The 25,055-nt window shown below is 39.7% G+C and overlaps 1 protein-coding gene across 1 annotated transcript in view; it reads right to left on the bottom strand.

Annotated features, from left to right (window-relative positions):
* PTGFRN (prostaglandin F2 receptor inhibitor) overlaps window positions 1-25,055 on the bottom strand; it is an 85,663-nt gene that overhangs the window by 21,177 nt on the left and 39,431 nt on the right. Inside the window, exons 4-6 of the mRNA XM_007485261.3 lie at window positions 21,043-21,426; window positions 4,799-5,224; window positions 643-1,062 (exon numbers count right to left, since the gene is read on the bottom strand). Of these exons, the coding sequence (XP_007485323.2) occupies window positions 643-1,062; window positions 4,799-5,224; window positions 21,043-21,426 (1,230 nt within the window). The remainder of the gene's footprint in view (window positions 1-642; window positions 1,063-4,798; window positions 5,225-21,042; window positions 21,427-25,055) is intronic.

The raw sequence follows: 25,055 nt of genomic DNA, 5'->3' as shown, positions 1-25,055 counted from the left end.
ACTCTGCCAAACACACAAGCAAGGAGAAAGTTGCTTGCCAAGCCAGACGCAATGCCAATGGAATGAAGATGAAACAGTCTACCGTGTATGGAAATATTTGCTTTGATTTTTTTTTTGCCTTGGTTGGGGGGAGGGGGGATGTGTGTGTGTGTGCCCTGGGGGAAGTTTGTACCTGTGATTTCATCAGCATAGGGATTCCTTCCTCTGATAGCTATCAGCCCACTCACCTGTAACTTATAGTCTTAGAAAGTTGCTTGTGACTCAGACAGGAGAAAAATTTTGCTCATAGTCATAGAGCTGTTATAAATCAAGGGCAGGATTTGAACTCAGATCTTCTTGATTCCAAAGCCAGATCTTAATTTTATTATGCCATACTACCTTGATAAATCAGGTTAATAAAAGTAATTGTGCATTTCAGACCCAAGCTCCTCCCCCCAAGCTCAACCACTGTATAACCTCAGGCAAAAAAACAAACAAAAAACAAAAATGAAATAAAAAAACAGCAACCCTAAAACCACTTCTTTCCTCTCAACCTTGGTTTCTTCCTCTGTAAAATGATGAGTGTGGCTTAGATCACCCTCCAGGTGACTCTGAGCTCCAAAATTCTACTCTTTTCTAATTGTAACTGAATTCTATACCAACCTGTGGTCTGGAAGTCTATCTGAATTGGATTGGATAAACTGGTCCCTGCTTCTTTCCACTGGTTGCCTCCCACAGGGGACCAGGCTGTTACCACACAGCGGTACAGCCCAGCATCTGACACCTGAGTCTGGTACATTCGATAGCGGAACTCATCATCTTGGACCTTTTCCAGTACCACTCCATCAGCCCGGGCCTCATCCGTCCAATTTTCCAGCTTCACGACCGAATCCTGGTTTAAAGAGATGATGTGCTTAGTCTCATTGGGGCTGAAGGGGTCTGCCGCAGGCTTCTCAGCCGTGACGAGGACTGAATATCGAGGAGTCTTTATGTGCTCAGAGGAAACCTTGCAAGTCATCTCAAAAGTATTTCCTGCAGCAAAGAAAGGCTTTGCCTTCCTTGCCTTCACGAGGAGCACGGAATCTGAAATGAAGCATCAAAAGAAATTAATTACAGAAGGGACCTATTAAAGTCAGATTTTTGCTCCTAGATATCTATCAAAGAAGTACTCATTCATTTGAACACTGTCCTAGACATGCACTTGCTCACACAAAAGCTAGAGAGTCAAAGAGGAAAAAATGTAGAATGGAGGACAAGATGAAAATCACTAATGAAGGAGATGGCAGGATGAGCTCCCATCACAGAGACAGGTCAGGAAAACTTTAGTCTGAGTCACTGAAGGATGAACCAGAGACCCAACTAGCTAAAGTCTAAAGAAGCTACTATTGTCCCTAACAGGGTACCTAGTAAGTCTTGGATAGCTCCAGGATTATTGGCACTGTACAAAGGCTGTTCTATTTCCTTTTGACCTGATATTTGTCATCATCCCTTTTTCCCCTGCTAGCAGTCTTCTGCCCTACCTCCTCATCCCACAGATCAATCCAGTTCAGTGACCAAAAATTGTTAAATGGTGGGGTATGGGGGGTAGGACCTAAGACTATTCAGTTTGGACCAGGATTTCATGTTTCACTCCCATTTACTCGCCTTTGAACTCTGCCCTGTGATTAAGTCTGCCCTGATTGGTGGATGAGTAAGTGACTATTCATCAGATCCCCCTATATGTAGCCCATTTAAGGCCATACTTCACATCCTGCCCAGTAGGGTTGAGCCAGAATGGATACACTAGCATCTGCCCTGCCACTATGTAATCTTCCCCACCCCACTATCCCCATTTTCCACCTCTTTCTAGAAAAAAGAATCAATAGAATTATTACTACTGGGGGGCAGCTGGGTGGCTCAGTGGATTGAGAGTCAGGCCTGGAGATGGGAAGTCCTAGGTTCAAATCTGGCCTCAGACATTTCCTAGCCTTTTGACCCTGGGCAAGTCACTTGACCCCCATTGCCTAGCCCTTACCACTCTTCTGCCTTGGAGCCAATACACAGTATTGATTCCAAGATGGAAGGTAAGGGTTTAAAAAAAAGAATTATTACTACTGGAAAGGGCATGGTAATCAACTGCCTTATCTTTCCATTTGTAATCTCTGTGGCTTCCTCATTCAAAATTTTGCCTTGCCACACACTCTATCTCCTATTAGAATTTAAGCTCCTAGAGTACAAGCTTAGCCACTTCCCCCCCCCCCCAACCTTTATCTTCTGCCTTTGAATCAATATTAATGATCAGTTCCCAGGAAGAAGAGTGATGAGGACTATGCAATTGAGGGTAAGTGACTTACCCAGAGTCACAGCACTGGAAAGTGACTGAGACAAGATTTGAACCCAAGATCTCCTGTCTCCAGGCCTGGCTCTATATCCACTAAGCCATCTAGCTGCCCCAACTTAGTCACTTTTGCATATATATATACTTTTATATATATATATATGAAATCTAACAATGCCTGGAATACAGTGTCTAATAAAAGTCTTTTAATTGACAGACTGGGTTCCTAAATCAACCTGATTTCTTAAGCTCCCTAACAAGTCATTTAACTCTTAAGCCTTAAGCTTCTTCACTTGCAAAACTGGAATAGTGATGCTGATGTCACATACCTATCTCACCTGAAAGCCACGTGAGAAAAATGCTATACAAATCTTAAAGCACTATAGAAAAATCAGCAGCAGCATTTTTATCCTGGAGAATAAAAAAGTAATCATGGTTACTGGCAATACAGTGCCTTGGAGATAGTAGGCACACAATGAAATTAATTCCAGTTCCAGAGAAAAAATGATAAATAGGAACATACAAGACATAGCTTTATGTATACATATTTTTCCTGTCAAATGACAAAAGCACAAGGAAGTGAAGGGAGTAGATATTTGGTAACTTTAATGTAATAAACAAATGAGATGTTAAAAAATAAAGTAAAAGAAATTTAATAATAAAAAAGAGAAATTAATTGAAATGTCCCAGATTCTATGTCTTGCTGGGTATACATTAAGTGCTGCCTGCTGAAGTAGACTGATCTAGAGGGAAAGGCATGTGGTAAATGAATAGTGGTGTACAATGGAAGCAGAGAAAGAGGGCAAAGATAGGACAAGAGGAAAAGATTGCCTTTAAGTGCTTCTGAAAATTCATTCAACAAATACTTCTTGAATGTCTTCTGTGTGCAAAACACTGTGGGAAGTGTCCCTGTCCTGTGGGGCTTACCATAAAGGAGAAGAAAAAAGATTTTATATGATGTCCCTCAAGTCTTAGCAGTTTAAAGATTTAATAGCTGAAAACTTAAGACTTTTGGGACATCCTATACAATTCATATGCTTTAATACTATATACAAAAAACCCTTATAGGTTAAGTACATTTAATTCTGCTACCATGACATGTAATCTGAAAACATCACAGCTTTGTGTAAAATTTTCAATAAAAAGCACAAGCTTATGGGGGAAAATGGGGCTAGGACATGATACTTCTAGCAAAGGTGTTTCTTGTATGTCTGCAACATTGTCTCTGATGGTCCACAATTCCTTTATGCCTGACTATATACCCAAAAAAGGGCCATGGTTTGTCTACTCTGCCTCAGGGTGTAGTATCCAGATCAAAATAATGATAACGAGAGTCTATAAAGAGGAAAGAATGCTTGACTTTCAAGTCAAAAAAGATCTGAATTCAAATTCAGCCTCAGACATGCATGAACCACACGACCAGGGGAACAGTTTCCTTTTCTATAAAAAAGTACTTTCCTCAGATCGCAAGGTCACTGTGAGGTTCAAGTGAGGTGATGTAAACCCTAATGTGCTACATGAGTGCCAATTATCATTATTGTCATTATTGCTTATTATTATATGATGCATATCTCAAAGGGTTATTGAGAAGAAAGCAGTTTACCAATAATAAAGCACTGAACACACCTTTCTCCAATAGACTTAGAGGCAGCTAGGTGGTACAATAGACTAGATAGTGGACCTGGAGTCAGGAAAACCTGAGTTCAAATCTGATCTCAGACACAACCTGTGTGATCTTGGGCAAGTCACTTAACTGCTATTTGCCTCAAGTGCCTCACCTTTAAAATGGGGGTGATACTCTATTGCAAATATCTTGATCAATGACACATGTAAAACCCAGTGTAACTGCTTATTGGCTATGGGAGGGGGATGGGAGGAGAGGAGGGAAAGAATCATGTAACCATGGGAAAATATTCTAAATTAAATAAATAAAATAATAAATTTAATATAAAAAAATAAAATAAAAGGCGAGTGATACCAGCATCTGTCTCCCAAGGCTATTGTGAGGATCACCTGAGACAATATTTGTAAAATGCTTAAAACAGTGCTTGGTATATAACAGTGGCTATATAAATGTTTGCTGCTGCTACAGTAGTTATTATTACTACTGCTACCACTACCACTAACACCACTAGTATCACTAATACTATTACCACCACTAGTACTACCACTACTATTATCACCACCATGACTACTACCACTACCATTACTACCACTACCATCACTATTACTATTACTATTACCACCACCATCACTACTATTACTATTATGATGATGCTTATTAGATTTAGCTATATTCCAGGCCAAGTCATATCCCTTATCTACAGAGTAAAGTAGAATTCATTATAAACAGGGAAAGCCCATAACATTGATGTTTCCTACCCAATGCCATCATTTTCATAGGGGTCCAAACAGATATTGAAATATTCATTATTGCAAGGTTTTTAACTCCAGTAAGAAAGCTGCTAATTCTCTCTAAAAAAGTATAGAGCTCCTTCCTACCTTCTGCAATCCAAAAAATGTTGACTGGTTTGGACACAACCTCCTTGCTTTTCATCCAGCTTTTGTTACGCTGTCTGGTCCATGCAGATACAACACAGTAATAATTTCCTTTATCTCCCTCTGAAGTCCTCTGAATACGAAAACTGAATCTGGCCCCATCCTCTTTGGAGAACACGATCTCCCCATTCTTTGCCCGCTGCTTGCTCTTCTCCCCAAATCTCAGGGTCCAGTCCTCATCCATGGAGGCGAGTAGCTGATCAGATACAACTTCATCACTGCGTGAGTCCATCCTGTAGTACCAAGAAACAGTGAAGCGGACATTGGCACCTGCATGCTTCACATCTGCTATCTGGCACTCCAGCTCCGTGGGATCATCTGAATACTCAGGGACCTTAGAAGCATTTAGCAGCACCTCAAACAATGGCTCTGTGAAGGAAGGGGGAACAAAAGGGAGATCACAAAGGGCAACCTGCTAGAGACAGCACAATAGGTGAAAATGAAATGTTTTGGGTTTTCTTTAAACCATAGAGTTGTTTTTATTCATTTAATTTTAAACTTCAACATCAAATAAAATGGGTTTCCATACATAAAATACAATCAAAAATGAAACTTATATGTGAAATTCTGTGAATGTGAAGTTCTGCTTGTTTTTCTTTTAAAGTCTGTAATAAATTCAATCTATAGTGTTCGAAGATGTCTTGTTTGGGACTCTCTCTGACCCTTCTTCTGATCTCTTCTGTGAATATTTTAAAAAGAAGCCAATGACCCTCCTTTTTGTTTGTTTGGGTGTTGTTTTATTTTTTGCTAGCCTATCTCTGTTTCCCACTCTCTCTACCACCACACAGCCACTAAGAGAAAAAGAAAAGAAAAGAAAAGAAAAGAAAAGAAAAGAAAAGAAAAGAAAAGAAAAGAAAAGAAAAGAAAAAAAAGAAAAGAAAAGAAAAAAAGAAAAGAAAAGAAAAGAAAAAGAAACCATTACAATAAATATGCAGAGTCAGGCAAAGCAAGCCCCACACTGACTGTCTGAAAATGATATGTTTCCACAGTCTGCATCTTGACTCTGGTACTTCTGTGTCAGAAGGTGAGTGGTACACTTCATCATCAATCCTTTGGCATCCCAACTGGTCACTGTACTGTTCAAGTCTTCCAAAAATGCTTCATTCAACAAAACCATGGGATCAAATATTCTCATGGTCCTGCTCACTTTACCTCTGCATTAGTTGAAAGAAGTTTTCCAAGTTTCTCTAAAACTGGCCCTCAAGCCTAGAATGTCAGAATTGGAAGAGACCTCCAGTGACCATCTAATTGACCTTCCTCATCTTACAGATGAGGAAACTGAGGGCCAAAAAGGAAGCAATCTGCCTAAGGTCACATAGGTATTAAGCATCAGATCTGGGGAAATGTGTTATGGAAAAGCACACAAAGGACTGGGTTTGGGATCAAAGAGGTCTGGGATTAAGACCCTCTAAACAGTGTGACCCTGGGGAAGTGACTGAACTTCTATGTGTCTTGGACAATTCTCTAAGACTATTAAGGTGCAGAAAATGTTCTGATCTGAATGGGGTACCCTATAGATTAGTGAAATCACAGAGATTCAGAGGAGGGGTAGAAATCACAGAAAGAGGAGAGGGGGAGGGGAAGGGAAGAGAGGGAAAAGGAATGGAAGAAAAGGGAAGGAGAGGGGAGAGAAGGGAAGGGGAGGGAAGAGAAAACAAACTCTCAGAGCAGAACCCTGGTCTTCTGTCTCCAAATCCAGAACACATTTAGACACCATGTGGCTTTTTACTCTGACAGATTCCAGTAAGAGTTCATTAACCATCTATCTTACCATATACAAGTGATAAAATGTTAGAGCTAGAAAAGAATGTGAGCTCATCCAGTTGAAAGTACTCTTCAATAGATGCAGGAGCTGAGGCCCAGAGGTATGTATCACAAAAGGTACAAAACTCAACAGGAAAAGGACATATTTGTACCAAAAGGTTTATAGGACCTCTTATAGCAGATAATTGGAAATCGAGGAGATACCTGAATGGGAAATGATTGAACAAATTGTGGTATATGGTTGTAATGGGATACTACTGTGCTATGAGAAATGATGAGCAGGAGAATTTCAGAAAAACCTGGAAAGACTTACATGAATGGAGGCAAAATAAAGTGAACAGAACCAGGAGAAATCCGTATACTGTAACAGCAATATTATAAGATGTGCAATTTTAAAAGACTTAGTTATTCTCTGCAATACAATGATCTAAGACAATCCCAAAGACTCATGATGAAAAATATTATCTGCCTTCAGAGAAAGAACTGGAGTCTGAATGCAGACCAAAACATATTATATTTCACTTTTTCTCTTTTTTTCTGTAAGAGATCTCTTCCACAAAATGACTAATATGGAAAAAATGTTTTACATTATTGCATGTGTATTGCAAGCATGCTATATGCTTGCCATCTCAGGAAGGGGGGAGGGAGGGAGAGAATTCAGCTCAAAAAAGTTTAAAAACATGAATGTTAAAAACTGTTCTTACATGTAATTGGAGAAGAAATAATATTTTAACATTATAAAGAGAGAAATGGTCCCTTAAAAAAAAAGAAACAGAGCTTATCAGGGACACATTTAGGACTTGAACCCAGGGCTGCAGACCCTGGCACTCTTGATCTTCTTACTATTTCTCATGGCTGAATAAATTCAATAAGGTTCCTGTGATTGTACCAGAAGAATCTAGAAAAAAATATTTTTCCAAACCTGAACACACTGATAAACATGGTAGAAATGACACTTGGCATACAGATACTTCTTAGAAAAATTTAGAGCTGGAAAACCTCCAGAGCCCACCGAGTCCATACCCCCTCCTTTTCCATTGAAAATACTGAGGCCCAGGGCAGTTAAATGACTTGCCTAAGATCATGTAAGTGTTAAGTATGAAAGGCTGGATTTGAACTTAGATTGTCTAATAGCAGAGTTCATGCTTTTTGTTAAGCATTAGGTTAGCCACAAATCTTAAAGGACTATATAAATGCTAGCCAGGTGCTGGGAATACAAAAATAAAAGTCTCCATATTCAAGAAGCTTCCACTGATATTATTTCCTATAGAAATAGAAACGTTTCCCTTTATTCATGATATTCTAGAAGGACAGCAGGACTTGTGGCCAGGAAATCTAGTCCTGGCACTGCCATTTACTAACCAGATGACCCTGAGCAAGTCATTTTAACCTCTTATACCTCAGTTTCCCTCCTCTTGGAGAATCTCTAAGGACCCTTCTAGCACTGGCCTTTCACATTTCTATAAATATACACTACAAGCTTCAATTGCCTCAATAGTCCAACATTTTCTCTGTCCAAATCACCTTGACTAAACAGCTTAGATTTATGTATGACTCATCTAGATTATAAACTGTTGAGGTCATGGAGTGCATCTTTGGTGATTTACACATCTGATGAAATTTACAGTTTTGTGACTGAGCTAAGTGACTTCATTATTTAGGAGATCAAGAAAGAAAATGGAATTTTGAATTTTTCTCCCTACCTATGAAGATGAGAATCTCCAGAACTTCTCATTACGAACCGATTCTGGACCAAAAGAAACTTTCACCACTGTCTCCATCATTTTTGCTTTCAATGAATCAAGTTGTTATTTTACTGGAAAAATTCTCCCTTGAAGATACACCATCTTGGTGTCTAATGCTCTTAGATGTTTCCAAGGTGTGTGTGTGTGTGGAATATTATTCTTTGTGAAATGTACATTGTTACCTGCAGCAGCTATGTGATTGTTATAAAATGTTACTAATATATTTTTTTTTAGTTACACACAACCCGTACTTTTGAAGTATGTAGCAACGAATTTGCATTGTATACTTCATTGATTTTTTTTTTTGCTGAATCTGTTTTGTCAAGAGGCAATGACTTAGTGGTTAGAGAACTGGACTCAGAGATAAGAAGACCTGAGTTCCAGTCCTGCCTTTGACATACATGGTTGTTCTTATGTGTTCTCATGAAAACCACTTAGCCTCTAGAATTAGCTGTATAAAGCTTAGTGGACAAAGCTCTAGGTCTGAAGTCAAGAAGACTTCAATGCACATTCAGCTTCTGACACTTAGTAGCTGTATGAATGTGGATAAGTCACTTAGTTTCTTTTTCTCAGTTTTCTGAACTATAAAATGGGCATAATAGTACCTATCTCCTGGGGTTGCTGTAAGGATCAAATGAGATAATATTTTTAAAGAGCTTGGTACATTGCAGGTGGTTAATAAATTCTTGTTTCTTTCTTTCTTTCTTTCTCTTTTTTCTTCCTTTTCCTTCCTCCCTTCCCTTCTTCCTTCCTCCCTCCCTTTCTCCCCTTCTTCCTTCCCTCTCTTCCTCCATCCCTTTCTTCCCAAAGAGATCCAAAGATCAGTCCTCATTCCTACTTGCTTTTCTATGAAACACCATCTTCTTAAAGAACTCCCATTTGTATGCAGTATTGGTTTCATCTTAATATGAAGCAAAAAAAAAAATAATGGGGTCACCTACCTCTCAGAGAGAGATCTAGTCCAACTTGTACCTGTAGCAGGAACCCCTAATACAAAATCCCTCCCATGCCACCTGGCCTCTGTCAAAGCTCTCCAGTAATGGGAACTCATTATCTTCCCATGTAGCCTATATTGAACAATTCTGATGGTGAGGAGGCTTCTCATTATATGTAACCAAAATCTGCCACTCTGTAGAGAAGCCAGATTAGCTCCCTAGGAAAGCTAATACCGATGAATACAGATATCAACATATCTTTTCAATGTCATAGAATCTCAGTCCTTAAGAGAGAATCTAGCCCACTGTGGTCATTTTTCAAATGAAGAAATTTTAAGCCCAAGAATGATGAAATGCTTTGCTCTCAGTCACACAACTAGTGAATATCAGAGCTAAAGTTTCTAATGTGTCCTTCAGCATTCTCTCTATTGTTCTATTCTGCCTCTCCAATATAGTATGAGTTCCAGATGACAGTAAAAAGGCAGTTAGTTTCCAATCTGCTGCTAATTAGCCTAGTGTCCTTGGGCAAGTCATGAATTCTCTAGCTTTTAGTAATAGAATTTTTACTCTTTACTTTCCAGTTTCTGCCTTTGCTCATGCTGTTTCTTCTGGCTGGGATACTCTCCCTTCCTCTACTGCCATCTGTAAAAAAACTATCTTTCAGGATTTATTCCATGAAATTTTCACAATCTTCCCCCCTCTGAATTTGGATCACGCCTTGTTTATACCTTTCTAGTGGCACTTAGCTCATTCTAGCATTATATGTGTTTACACAAAATGTCCCACTGATGCTCCATAATGGCATGAAGGTGACTCTCAGTCTCCTAACTCAATGCCAGTAGAGCACACAGATTCTGAGGTCCTATCAGGCTAGAAAGGCTTTAAATATGGGACTGGAAATGAATTTAGTGTTTACTGTCAAAGACAGGGCTGTACTAGAATGACCCCAATTAAGTTTAAAAGAATGAACAGTGAAAGAATACCTTAGAAATTAGTAAAAGTTACAAATAAACACTTGATTTATTATTTTGTGAATTGTTTAGATTTAAGCAAGTGATGGAGAAAATGTTAATAATGCAGATCAAACTCAAATGTGTATTATATATATATATCTTCTTTTTCTTTTTTTAGAATGCTGGTTGCCAAACATTTAGCAGCATATCCCTGTTCAAAGGCACAGTGTAACTAAGTTTGAAGTCTTACTGCTGGAAGGACAGTGAAGGAGAGAGGAATGGGAATTAGCATTTTGGGTCTTAGAAATGATTATTAACTCTGTAATCAGGAACAAGCCACTAAATCTCCCTGGGCCTCAGTTTCTCCATTTGTAAAGTGCAAAAACTCAAAATAATAGCAATTTACAAAATTCTTTAACATCTCTATTCTCTTGCTTTGAACTCAAAAACTATGAGGTGAGGGTGGGAGGCTGCTAGGTAACTCAGTGAATTGAGAGCCAGGACTAGAGATGGGAAGTCCTAGGTTCAAATCTGCTCTCAGACACTTCCAAGCTATGTGATCCTGGGCAAGTCATTTACCCTCCATTGCCTAGCTCTTACTACTCTGCTGCTTTGGAACCAATACAAAGTATTAATTTCAAGATGGAAGGTAAGGGTTTAAAAAATCCTCAACAAAACTATGGGACAGATAGGATCATCTCCATTTCACAGATGAGGAAACTGAACCTCAAAGAGGACAAGATATTTGTGCAAAGTCATCCAACCAGGAAGGGTCATATGTAGAATTCCAGTTCAGGTCTTTGAGAGCTCTTTCTACTACAATGAGCTGCTTTCATCATCTAGAAGACTGATGTTTGCGTGGTTAGAGAGAGTAAGACGTCCATGAAATTCACTAAACTTTTGAGGTAGCATCTGTCAACTCTTTCATTATATTGGGAAGAAGGGAGTAAGGAAGAAAGGAGGGAGGTAAGAAGAAGAAATGAAGTAGGAAAGGAGAAAGGAGGAAAGGGAGGAAAGAAGAAAGTGAGGATGGAAGGGAGGGAGACAAGGAAGGAAAGAATAAAAGAGGGAAGGAGGAAGGAAAGAAGGGAGGGAGGGAGTACATGCAAGGGTATACTGTAAGCATAGGAATACAAAAGTGAGCTAGTCCTTGCCCTTGAGGACTTTCCATTGAAAATGGTTATATCAACACATAAAGACCCGACCTGAAAAGGCTGTTGCAATTTGGGAAATCAGAGGGATAATGAATCTCTCCCTTTCAGAAGCAATGGGAACACTTGATTTTTATTAGTTTCCAGAGCAAGAGGAGTGTATGGGGGGTGGGGGGGAAGGGCGGACCTCCTTTGCCCCCGGGGACAGGGACTTTGTTCTATTCATACTTTAATCCTCCAAAGGGAGAAGCATCCGGATTTGGCAGACAGAAGGCTAACAGACACTGGCGAGGTGCCCCTGGGGAAGTCACTTAACCCCAGAGCGTCCCTGGCAGCAAAGACTAAATTGTGGAGCAGCTGTTAGTCTGCACTGATGGAGGGAGTCTCTGCTTTAGAAGATGGCTACACCACTGAAATCACAGTCCAGATCAAAACAAAAGTCTACGAGGGGCAAATATGGTACCTTGCACATCAGTCGGTGCTCAAGAAATGTTTACCAATTCAATAAAGCCCAGTACAATGGAAGGAGAGCAAATTCTGGAATCTACAGTGAGGTCCAGACCCCATCTCTGCCCCTTTACCACTAAACGCACCCTCCAATTCATTTAACACCTCTTAGGTGTCCTCATGTGTAAAATGTCCCAAAGATCAGGTAGGTACTGAGGAACTATCATATGCCCAGCAGCATCTGAAACATTACAGAAGATAAAGGGAAGCATCACATTGTAGTCCCTGCCATCAGACATTACAATCTAGTTGAGGTGACAAGGTTATCATGCATGAATTTGTTATTTTTAAATGATAGTAAATAATAAGACACTGGCTAAGTCCAGAGGGAAAAAGGATTAGTTCTGGAGTTGGAGGTCCAGAGTTCAAATCCTGCTGATGTTTACTATGTGAATGACCTCAGATGAGTCAGTCTCCTCATCTGTAAAATGAAAGGGTTGGACTAGATGGTTTCTAAAGTCCCTTTTAGCTTTAGAACTATGATCCTTCTGATATAACTTAAATGATAGATTGTATAGTAAAGATTATAAAAGTGTTCAGGGAAGGGAGAAATCCGTGTGGGCTAGAATAGTTAGAGGCAAATTTCTGGAATAGTTAAACTTTCAGATGGAAGAAGGGTAATGTAATGGATAGAGAGAGCCAGCCTCAGAGTCAGGAAGACCCCACCCCCACCCCCCAAAAAAATTTCTCCCTCTCATACATCCTGGGTGGGAGACCCTGAGCAAGCTGCTTTCCCTTTCTATGCCCCAAGTAGTTTTCCAAGATTATTAGTTGTAGAAAAGTTGTTGAAATGTGCTGGTAATAAAGTTCCTCATCAGAAACTCCCAAAGCTGATGAAATCCCAAGTCCATTTAAAAAAAAAAAGATTTCAGAAGGGAATAAATAATTTGAATAAAGGGAAAAGAATTGTTCCAAATAGAAGTATGGCTTGGGGTAATGGTTGCAGTCAGATATGGGATCCCTGGAGGAAAAAGAATGGGGGAGTAAAGAAAGTGAAGGGAGAAGTGAGTTAAGGAACATAAGAGATAGAGATGGAGGTAGCCTGCATTGCCCACAGGCAAGAATTTTCAAACTATTTTCAATTAGGTATTTTGCAAACAAATTTAGGTTGTACATGGTTTAGGGGTAAAATTATTGATTATTTTCATCTTTTTCTGTTTGTGTAATCATTTCTGAATCCAATTCCTCTCTTTTCTAACTCCAAAATACATTTCAAACTCCATAAAGGTATATTTGTTGCCAAATGTGATGGAGGACTGGGCCAAAAACAGCTTAGTCACAAGCATTGTCATTCAAAAAGAAATGCTTATTTTAATGTGTTTTAAACACAAAAGGGAAATTTTGTTATAATGCTCACAATTTTCATCCCCAGCCTTTCTCCTATGACGGTAGTCTATTTACTGTAGTTCTAAATTAAGGCTTTCCTTTCCAATAACAAATCTGGACTTTACTTTCATCTAATTTAGATAGCAGGAAAAATTAACATAAATCCCACCATTTTTCCTTCAAAGGCTACAAAAGGCTGGCTGTGTAAATGCTTTCTGAGTGGAAGGTAGTATTGCTCAAGAGTTCTGGACTTCAAATCAGAAAGATGGAGAAATCCATCTATTCTCCTATATTACTGCCTCTATAACCATATGGAGGTGACCTCAATGGCCCTGGAGATCCCTTCTAATTCTATAGCTACACTAAACAGTAACCTCTCCTGGCCTCAGTTTCATCATCTATAAAATAGGGAAGATAAAAAACCTTACCTCACAGGGCTGCTATGAGACTAAAATGAGATAATGTATTACAAGTACTTTCCAAACCTTAATGTATTATATAAATGTGAGCTATGATGAGATGATCTCTCTGGGTTTCAATTTCTCCATCTGTAAAATGGGGCTAATAATAGCTGTAGCATTGTTGTGAGGCTCAGAAAAAATCATGGAGGTCTTTTTTTTCAATCTTTAGAGGGCTAGGTAAATATCAGCTATTACCTTATGGCATTAATTTCTGGATAGCCGAGTTGGCCTTTTATTTTTAAATTCTCTGATGGAACTCTTTCTTCTAAATTGTATTGGGCCCTTCTTTGTCTTCTTCAATAACAATTCACCCTTTGCTTGATGATTTGGAATGAGCCCTGATTGGTTAGGGTGATAAGCTCCAGTGAGATACAATAGGAGATGCTGCTGTAATGGTGTCAGACAAAAGGATGGAGGAATTCTGACCCAGCACTGACCCCGGACCTTGTTTTCTGAGAAAAATCCCTGAGGTCACTTTGCATTTTTCAAAATGAAATATGAAGTTATTATTTGCAGACTTGCCAGGAAAGCATTGTGACCTGCCTTCTTTGCTGTAAAATGAATCATGGAATCAAAAGTCAAAGTAGCCTTCTCTCAAGAGGCTTTTTTCACCCTTCAGAATACTCATTGTCATGATGGCCAAGGCCTGGAGTCATCAGTGGACCTGGCAAGAACTGGCTCCAAGGACATCAAATCTGATAAGTCATGTACCCATGCAATACACAAATATTTACTAAGTGCCCAATATGTGCCAGCATCTTGCTGAATGCTGAAGATATAAAAAGAGGCAAAAGACAGTCCCTGGTTTGAGGAGCTTACAGACTGGCTCAGAAGACAATATATGCAAGCAAATGTATACAAAGCAAGCTATGTATAGGAAAAATAGGAAATAATTAACATAGGGAAAATGACAGGATTAAAAAGAGTTAGATGGTTTAAGGGAAGCAGTGAGGGCTGTTACTCCATTTTCTTCCTAACCACTGCTTGCCTTCTAAGAATTGATGACTAATTATCTAGGTGAGATTAGAAAGAAGTATGGCTCTTGCCAAGGATAAAGATGAGCAGAAGATAAGCCTGGAGCTAAAGATAATCAACATTTCCTTATGAAGCTAATTCTGAGCAGAGATTGGGACAGGGGCTGCCGTATATGAAAGTAAAAAACAACCAAGGCAGGATGAGCTCTGTGAAAGATGATGCTGTGTCATATTAGGGAGGAATAGATGGACATCCTGGTGACCAAGAAAATCCCAAATAGGGTCAGGAAGAGTTGGTCACCACTGAAGCAAAAGAACAGAAACAACAGAGGAGACTCAGGATAGGAGAGCAGAATAAAGCTTTAGGAATATGTCCTATGCCCAGAGGCTCAGGAAGACTGAGGTAGGCATCCATGCACACCAAGCTCATTCTCCAAACCCTTGTAGCTGAAGGAGGGATTCAGAGTTAAGTACTTATATCTATATAGTTTATACTCTTGTTACTTAGTGAATAAGCACTGGAGGGGAAGGAGGAGGGGGTTTCAGAAGGGTATTCTTCCTGGCTGCTCTTGGTGTCCTCTCAGAGTCTCAACACTAGCTCTGATTCTTCCCAAACATAGTATATGTTTCCTTGATGGCTAGAAACCTGTGTTTTCTTTTACCTGAAACCTAGCTGAGAGTGGGAAGGGAGAACAGGCATCCCTCACTATCTCAAGTATTCATGCTTGAGTCATTTGGATAGGGTTTAATCCATAGCTTATTGAAGCAGCAGACTTGGGGGCTTTAGTCCCAGCTCCACTGCACCATTTGGGTGACTTCAAGCAAATCATCTAACCTGAGCCTCAGTTTCCTCATCTCTAAGATATGGATAATAATAACTATATTACCAACCTCATGAGGCTAGTGGAAGGAGTGCACTTTCTAAATTGCCCTATAAATGCAAGGCCTTATTATTATCCACTTCTAATGGCATTTATCTGCTGACAAGAAAACTAACCACAGATTTTCTTCAGGTTATTCTTGATTCTGAAATTTGTACCAAGTCCTGAAATTGTCATCTCACACCTTCAGGATAGATACATTTTCTCATGAAATCTGTTCCATTAGAAAATTACTTATTCTAAACACTATCATGGTCCATACCCTGAGTGGCCAAGATAACATGGAGGGCAGGAAGATGGTGATAAAATGCTGGATTTTTCTTAGGTTGGTTAACTACCAACAGAATGTTACTTGTACAAGCAAGACTGAAGTCCTGAAATGATTTTGTTGTTGTTGTTTCTTATAGTTTATCAGAGCTGTGTAAATGGAGAGGGCCAGTGTGAATGGTGAGCTGTGGCAGGGAAAGGGAAGGAAATAGAGGACAGTACTAAAACAATGTCAAAACAATTCAGAAAAATAGTCTTACTGTCTCCTTTCTCTATTGATCAAAATATCCATGAATAGCTATGCAAGTGCTGCTCTGGTTGTCCTGGATGGTCTCTGACTCAATGAATCTTCAAAACTTCAAAACTGGCTGCAGGAAGTGCTTCAAGATCATCTCTTTCTAGATCCTTTCCCTAACCTCTTCCAAAGGGCACATACTTTCAAGTCACCTCTCAGTTATCCAGAGTAGAATAGCGCTTATTATAGCATTATGTCATGCAAACCCCCCAGATGTCCCAGTGCCAGCAACCTAGGCCCAAAGGTTTCTGAGTAGGGGAGCAGACTTGCAAAGCCCTGAAGGCTCTGGACTTCATACCTCCGGCCAGCTGTACAAGCAGCTGCAGTGTGTGGTGGACGTGGGGGCGGGGGAGAAGATGCCTTTGGAAGAGAAAGGAGGAGACAGCAGAGGGCAGCGGCAACAGCAGCAGCAGCTTTTTCCATCACTTCTGTTCCCTATGGGTTTGCTCATCATGAATATCTGTGAATATTCTATGAGAGGAAAGTCACTGCTGCCCTTGCTATCTCAGAACTCTAGGTACACATTTTATTCCTAACATAACCATTACTTTGATAATGGTGACTGTGCACACGTGCACGTGTGTGTGTGTGTGTGTGTGTGTGTGTGTGTGTGTGTGTGTGTGTGTGTGTAGACACACACATGCATTTATTTATCAACTTTAGGAGTGGACAGGACCTCAGAGGTCATCTAGTCCAATACTCTCAATTCATTGATAAAGAGAATCAAGCCCAAGAGATAAAGTGATTTGTCCAAGGTCATATAGACAAAAAGTGGTACAGAAAGGATTTGAATCCCTTTAATCCAGCATTTTTTCCCCCATTAAACAAGGCATTCCCATACATATGGAGTATACTACAGTAGCATATTAGGGGATATGAATGCATATAACAAATAACATTTATAGGCAGCTCTAAGATTTACAAAGTGTTTTAAAAGTAGCAACTCATACAACCCATGAGGTATTGTCAGCTTTAGGGTCCGGAAGACCTGAATCATATTGACTGAGTTATTCTGAGCAAATCACTTCATCTTTCAATGGTCCAGGCAACTCTCTAAGATGGTAGCTATACTGTAAGTGGAAATCTGTATTGTCTGAGGAAGTTTCCTCACTTGAGAGTTCATTCAGCAAATGAAATCATAGGTCTCTTCCCCTACCTTGGGAAGACCTCTACAGATGCGAATATGTAACATATATATACACATATATATACACACATATATACACATACATATATGCATGTATTTGTACATAGAGATCATATTTATTGTCTATTGGCATCTATAGATATATAGCTGGATATAAATGTATACATGTGTATATGAAGAGATATCCAAACATATATGTACACATGTATATATACATATAGATGTGTACGATATACACATATAATATGTACATATACAAATGATCAAATTAGTCACCATATTAATGTTTTTAAAGATATTCTGCCATTTTCCCCTTTTCTGTTCTCTCTCTCTCTCTCTCTCTCTCTCTCTCTCTCTCTCTCTCTCTCTCTCTCTCTCCCTCTCCCCCTCCATCTCTATCTCTGTCTCTGTCTCTGCCTCTGTCTCTCTCACACACACACATCCCTCCCTCACTCCCTTTCTTTTTTGTCCTTTTCACTGTCTGGAAAGCACAAACCTTATTCACTCCTTTCTATGAAAGAGAACCTCAGCGCCTCCTACAAGATCTCTCCCTGTAATTTGACAGCCCTGCAGCCCCCCTGTGCCAAGATCAATGCATTGAGACTTCAAAGGACTCCCAAAATTGGAGAGCAGGCAGCCCACTTAAAAAATATGCTCAGGCAGTGACTCAGAACCCAGGAGTGGGGGTTACTTGGTGTTTGGGATTTGACAGCATCACACAACATGCCCAGGATCAGAGCTGTGGAACAAATTCAGCTCAAGAGATGAAAAATCCTCCTTTGGTGCTGACAACATCTGTTTTATTTTGAAGAGTTGCTAAGGAGAGTTCTGGTTGGGCCAACATCGTTCCAGTTCAGTACCTCCCTATGTGTTGGACACGTGGTTTGGATGGTAGGAGAAAAGGCTCCCAGATCAGCCCTGCTCCATGAACTCTTCAGATATGGACAGGCTGCCCTGCTAAAAAGGGTAACTAAACATACCACCTAGGCGAAGATGATTTGAAGAGTGAGAAGCATTCAGGCTGTGAACCTCTCCTAGCGACCTTTTCTTTCATCTGCTTCCCTGCAGTTGTGTTGAAATATTAAGAGCATGATCTGACAGGCTGCGCTCACAGAAAGACCGGGGTTCAAATCCCACCTCAGACATTTACTAATTTAGTCACTTTATCCCTCTAAGCTGGTTTCCTCAACTGTAAAGAGTGTTGGGCTCTAGGACCTCTTAGATTGCTTTCAGCTCTAAATCTGTGCTATAAACTCCTGAGCTTGCAAACGAAACCTACATTAGAATGGACATCAGAATCCCCACCACATCCAGGGAGGTTTACCTGAAGAAAATGAGTGCTCATGGGAAAATAATGTTCAGAAGTCTGGGGAGAACAGAGGGGTCTGAACCCTATATAGAATTGACAACAGTTAATACTATGGGTTTGAAAACAATTAGGCAGCTGAATCACACAGCTGAGGAAAAGTTAAGTATGTTTAATTAATAATAATGATAATAACTGGTATTGGCATAGCAAATCAAAGTCTGCGATGTGTTTTGCATTCCATTATCTCATTTTCCTGATGATACCACTGAGGTAAGCGATATGAGGACTTTTATTTGAGTTTTACAAATGAGGAAACTCAGGCTCTGACAGGTTATATGACTTGACATGACCACAAAGTAAGTGAATAATAAGGGACAAAACCAACTCAAGAGAAGCCAAAGGGTCTCCGTTGGCATTATCCTTGATTACCCATATTTCCATTGCTTGTGCCCACATGGACCGTGATCCTGCCCTGGGATTTATGCCAGGCAGAAAAAAGGCAATCCTCATTCTCAAAGCATTTACCATTTCAGGGTCTTAAAGTAACAGAATGTGAGTTTCTTGTTTAATGACAATCACCCACATTTGTAAAGCACTTTAAGGCTTATAAAGCCCTTTAAAAAATGGATTGTAAAGGCACTGTTATCCTCATTTTTATAGGTAAGGGAACAGAGGCTCCCAAATTTGAAGTGACTTAGCTATAGTCATCTAGTTAATGTCAGAGCTGGAATTTTAACCCAGTTCTTTCCTGACTCAGTATTTTTTGCATCACAGTAGGCTGGCTCCTTTCAATATGACAGGACAAAAAGGGCATGCCTAATATCTCTTTATCAGACCTTTAAAAAAAAAAAAAGACCAATGTGATATGGCTTAGCAACAGTCCTAAATCTGAAGCATGAAGGTGCTGTCCATATAGTCTCCTTCACTGGAACAGTCTCTCCAGTGTGAGGGGAGGATTAAGGAAAAGAGGAAAAGGGCAAGCTGACCCCATTCAATGCATGCTTCCCTCAGTCTAGCTAATTTAACTTGGAAGAACTACAGAAACAGAATTTAAGAGGGAGAGTTCAAGAGTTTGGGATCTAAAGACCTCAACTTGGATATAGAGGAAAAGTAGGGAAGGAAAGGAGAAAAGAGGCCAGAATAGTGCTTAACCCTTCTCAGTGTGTGTGAAAAGTTGCAAAGTGGGGTGTGTGTGAAATAGTACATAACATGTTGGATTTGGTTTATTTAGGCCCCTCCCTCAACCCTTACCTCATTTTAATCCTAATTATGAGGGATGACTTTGGGTGGGGTAGGAATATATTGAGAAATGACGGTGATGTAAAAATAAAAAGTATCAATAACCATTTTTTCAAAAGTTGTAACATGGGAGTTCACAATTCACAGTTCTCTACCCCTTTAAGGTAGTTAGGTGGTGAAGAGGATAGAATGTTGGGTCTGATGTCAAAAAATTCATCTTCATAAGTTAAAATCTGGCCTCAGATATTTACTATCTGTGTGACCCTGGGCAAGTCACTTAACCCTGTCTGCCTCAGTTTCCTTATCTATAAAATGGCAAAACACTCCCAAATTTTTGCTAAGAAAACCCCAAATGGGGTCATAAAAGATCAGATGTGACTGAAATGACTGAACAATAACAACAAAGCACTTCAATATTGGCAAAACACTTCCCTCAGTAGGTCAAGCATTGTTACTCTCATCTTGCAGATGAGGAAATGGAAGTGTGAGACTTGCTGAGGATTAAATGGGCTAAGACGTGTGCCCTGTTCTATGGATACTGGCTCCTATGTTCTTCCTTCTCTATCACATGAAGAAGTGAATGCTTCTGGAAACAAAGCTTGGATCCTCCAATGATGCTGCCAGGTCTGATTTTATTTGGGGCCAGCCAAGGACACCAAAACACTCTGAAAAAATAGCATGAGCTCCTGAATTTACCATTGAGGAAAAAAATATCTGTGGATTTGAGGAGGCTCAAAGGAAAAAAGGAAAAACCGGTTCCCCTTAAGTGAGGAAATCCTCTCCTTTTTTTCTCAGCTTTGGGATTTTGGAAAAGCACCAAGATAAACTTAGAGCCCCTGCTACAGTTCCTAGGAGTTCCAGGATAAGAGAAGAAAGAATGATAGTCCATCCTTTCTCTGATGAGGATCTGTTTCAAAGAGCCATTCAGGAACACCCTGATGCTATAAATCTGAGCAACAAAAGGAAATGAAATTCCCTCCAATGAAGTCACTGAGACTGAGGCCTCATTATCTCAACCATACCAGATTCAAGTTCAGACCATTTAGTTTCATCCCTAGCTGAGAGTATACCTGGTCAAAAGTTCATTTCTACAGATATATTGGGAAACTCAAATGAAGCAAATCTATTTAATTCACTCATGCCTAGCACTGAGTGGAGGAGTGGGGGGGAGGGATTATGCTTGGGAGGAGAAAAACCCTTTTCATGAATTCCATTGATAACCAAATCACTTACCTGGCAAGATTACCTCCACTCCAGCTGGTTCTGACATCTTCTCGGCCACCTTCTGCCAGGTCCTATTGTGCCCCGGTGCCCAGAGAGCCACGTGGCAGAAATAGTAGCCAGAATTTTCTTTGTTAGCATCTCGTACTAGCAGGCGGTAGGAATGCATCCCCACACGATTTAAGGTAACTGTCAATGGGCTGCGCACCACAGAATGGTAGTCCATGCTTGCCAAAATGTGAGCATCAGGCAAAGAACTGTCAGGTACCTTGCTAAAATACCACGTGACCTCTGCCTCAATATCATCCTTCTGATCAGTTGCAATGCTGCAGGTGAGATCCAGGTCATCTCCTTCGGTCACAGATACATTATTCTTGGTGACAGTTGCTCTTAAGGCTTAAAAATTAAAGACAACAAAATTGAAAAGTTCTGATAAATCACATTAATAAAATCTCATTCATTTATTTTTAGATTCTTTTTTATTTTTAATATATTTTATTTATTTCATTAAATATCTCCCATTTACAGGTTTAAAAAACTTAACATTCATTTTTTTCCAAAATTTGAGTTTCAAATTCTCTCCCTCCTAACCTCCCTTCCAGAAGGCAAGCAATACAATAATTCTTAGGTTCTTTTTAATGAAATTAAGGAGAGGTCCATGGGTTCCCCTCCAAAACCTTGATGAATAAAATGGAACTCTTTACTCCCTTATGAGGCTTAATGAAGAATCTTTAAAACCAAAGATTAAATTACCTCCTCCAACCCAGAGAAAGTGTGGTCCCTAACTTTGGGGGTTTTAGAGACAAAAGAGAACTTTGGATCAGCTGGGACTCTACAGTAGGGTGATGCTATCTATCCTCAGTGCAGAGAAGGAAAGAATTCAGACCAAAGGGGCCAACCTGGGGAGAAACCAGATGACTGTCCTTATAAGTCAAATCTTCAAGGGTGTGACTTCATAACTTTATTTACAGGGTCAGTTCCAAAATCATCAGACATCCCCGCATATAAATCAAGTATAAAAACAGATTATAAAGCTTAACATAAATAAATTTTTATTACTTAAGTCAGCTCTATTTCATTAGGGTGGATAATCAAGAATTGACTATATTTGGGTATGATATTTGAAGTATCTTGTGTTATTCAACAGCAGCCCCACAGATGGAGTTTCCATCTTTGCTTCCAAAGCTTTTCACTCCGTGATGTTTTAGTTTATTTTTTTAAAAAAGAAGCTGAGCATCTGTAATCTAAGTACAACAACTCTCAGTTTACTGATGATGATCTGGTAACAATTATACAGATGAGAAATAACTAACTGTTCCCAAGAGGTTAATAGCTCAGCATATCCCCACAATCCTCTGGCAAGAGGTATTCAGCGGTAACAGCTGTACCCAATGAGCAGGACAAAGTGAAGTTGGTGCCCAGCTAGGGGGAGGGGAGGAATCCTAACCAAAAAAGCTCTTGCCCTCGGGAACAAATGACTTTCAATTGAATATAAGCAAAATCTGAATTACATTTCAGACAAAAATTTCAGGCCAATTTCAAAGTTCACTTAGGTAAGAGAGAATGAGATGTAAGCTGGAGGGTTAGAGAAAGGGAATGTCACAGGGCCAGTTCCTATTTCTAGATATAAATACAGACACATGCATACATACATCTATGTATGTGTAGATACACATATGTTTGTGTGCATGTGAAAATGCAAATGTGTATATATGTATCGTCTTTTCTCTACCCCCATGTTATAGGGATGTACTTTTTAAAGGGCTTAAATGAAGTTTAAGGAAGCCTTATAAGCTCGAAGAGATGAAAATCTTCACTTTCCCCTAAGCAGTTTTAGGGTAACAGCCTACCCACTACATAATGGAAGGAAATAAACATTTATAAAAGATTTACTAAGTGTCAGGCACTATGCTAAGCACTTTCATAAATATTACCTCATTTCATTCTCAACAACTCAGGGAGGTAGGTGCTTGCTACTATCATCCCCATTTTAAAGTTGAGGAAACTGAGGCAGAGTTTAAATGCCTTGCCCAGGATCAAACAGCTAGTAAGTGTCTGAAGTCAAATTTGAACTCAAGTTTTTCTGACTCCATACCTGATGCTCTGTCTGCTGAGTCACCTTACTTCTTCTAATAGACTAATGATCTCTAAAAACAACAACAACAAATCCTTACCTTCTGTCTCAGGATACAAAATACCAGTTTTAAGATAGAAGAAAACGGGTAAGGCTTAGGCAATTGGGGTTAAAAAAATTTTTAATTGTTAAGTTATATAGTTATATATAGTTAGGATGTGTCTGGGGTCACATTTGAACCTCCTGTCTCCAGACCTGTTTCTCTATCTCCTGAGTCATCTAGTTGCCCCCATCTAATGATCGGTTGATACCAAAGCTAGATGATGACAGACTACACTTGGGGAATACAGCAGGGATGGACTTGGTTCAGATAATCATGTGCAAATTTCTCATGGCACCTTGCCAGGCTCTCCTTTATCCCTTTCACATTCTACTAAGTCTTAGACTTATTTGTGTTCAAATTGTAGCCTTCCCTCTAAGGCAGTAAGGTTTCTGAGGTCTTACGAGAGCTGTGCCCACATCCTTGCACTCCCAGCACCTAGCACAATGCCTTACTTATCACACTTAGTAAACACTGAGGGCAAAAGTTCTATTTTGACAATTTTATTAAGTATAGCTGTGGAGGGCAGCTGATGGCTCAGCAGATTGAGAGCCAGACTTAGAGATGGGAGGACCTGGGTTCAAATGTGATCTCAGATACTTCCTAGCTATGTGACCCTGAGGAAATCACTTAACCCCATTTTCTAGTATTTACCTTTCTTCTGCCTTGGAACCAATACACAATATTGATTCTAAGATGGAAGGAAAAGGCATTAAAAAAAGTGTAGCTATGCCCACATCCTTGCACCCCCAACACCTAGCACAGTACCTTATTTATCTCACTTAGTAAATACCGAAGACAAAAGTCCTAATATTACTTCTACACTTTTATTAACACAACAGAAAATTGAATCTTCTGTCATAACTAATATCAGCAGGAATAAGAAAACATGTTGCTTTAAAACCACAACTGTAATTTCTTTTAACTCTTTTAAAGCATGTATTTATATTGTTCTTCAACCAAACAGTGACTTCTGATTCCTGTTGAATTTTCTCTTCTGTAAACAAGGAACCCAGCAAGATCTCACTCTGTCACTGAATGGGTGTATAAGTCCCTTCCTAGCTCTGGGCATAGAGTCTTTGATGCAAAGAGGAATCTAAAGTGGCAAAGATGTAGAGAGAACCTACCCTCTCCTAGAGAAGCCATGAAAGAGACCTGAGTGCGTCTGTATGCAGCTAGAAAAGAACCAGTAGATAAGGAGAGACTGAAGATTAGAGATGATATTATCAGTCAGTCCACAAACATTTATTAACTGTTTCCACTGTGCCAGCTGCTCTGCTGAACTCTGGGGATAAAAAGAAAGCCAAAAGTGGGGTCCCTGTCTTAAGCAATTCACATTCTAATAAAGGAGAGAACAAATAAACAACTATGTGTATGCAAGAGATTTGGAATCTCTTTGGAAAAAGTGGGATTTCTGCAGAATCTAGAAGGAAGACAGAGAAGCCAGGTGGTGGAGGTTAGGATGGAGAGAACGTCAAGCATAGAGGAGGACTTCAGTGCAAAGTAGCAAAATCAGGAAATGAATCATTCTGTGTGAAGAACAGCAAGAAGGCTACTGCTTGGGGCAGTAGGGTAACACAGCACTTAAAGCACCAGATCTGGAGGTGGGAATATCTGGGTTCAAATCTGGCCTCAGACACTTCCTGGACCTACGTGACCTTGAGCAAGTCACTTAACTCCAGTTACCTAGACCTTGCCACTCTCCTGTCTTAGAAATGATGCTGACACAAGATTAGGGTTTTGTTTTTTTAATAATTGCTGATGGATTGTAGAGTACATGAAGGACAGAAAAGAATAAGACTAGAAAGGTAGGGAGACATGAAGCCATCAATGGGATGGGGAACCAGTGGA

This window comes from Monodelphis domestica, chromosome 2 (assembly GCF_027887165.1).
Source record: "Monodelphis domestica isolate mMonDom1 chromosome 2, mMonDom1.pri, whole genome shotgun sequence".
NCBI classification, from domain to species: domain Eukaryota; kingdom Metazoa; phylum Chordata; class Mammalia; order Didelphimorphia; family Didelphidae; genus Monodelphis; species Monodelphis domestica.
The sequence above is the reverse complement of the archived record's forward strand: the minus strand, read 5'-3'. Positions and strand labels throughout refer to the sequence as shown.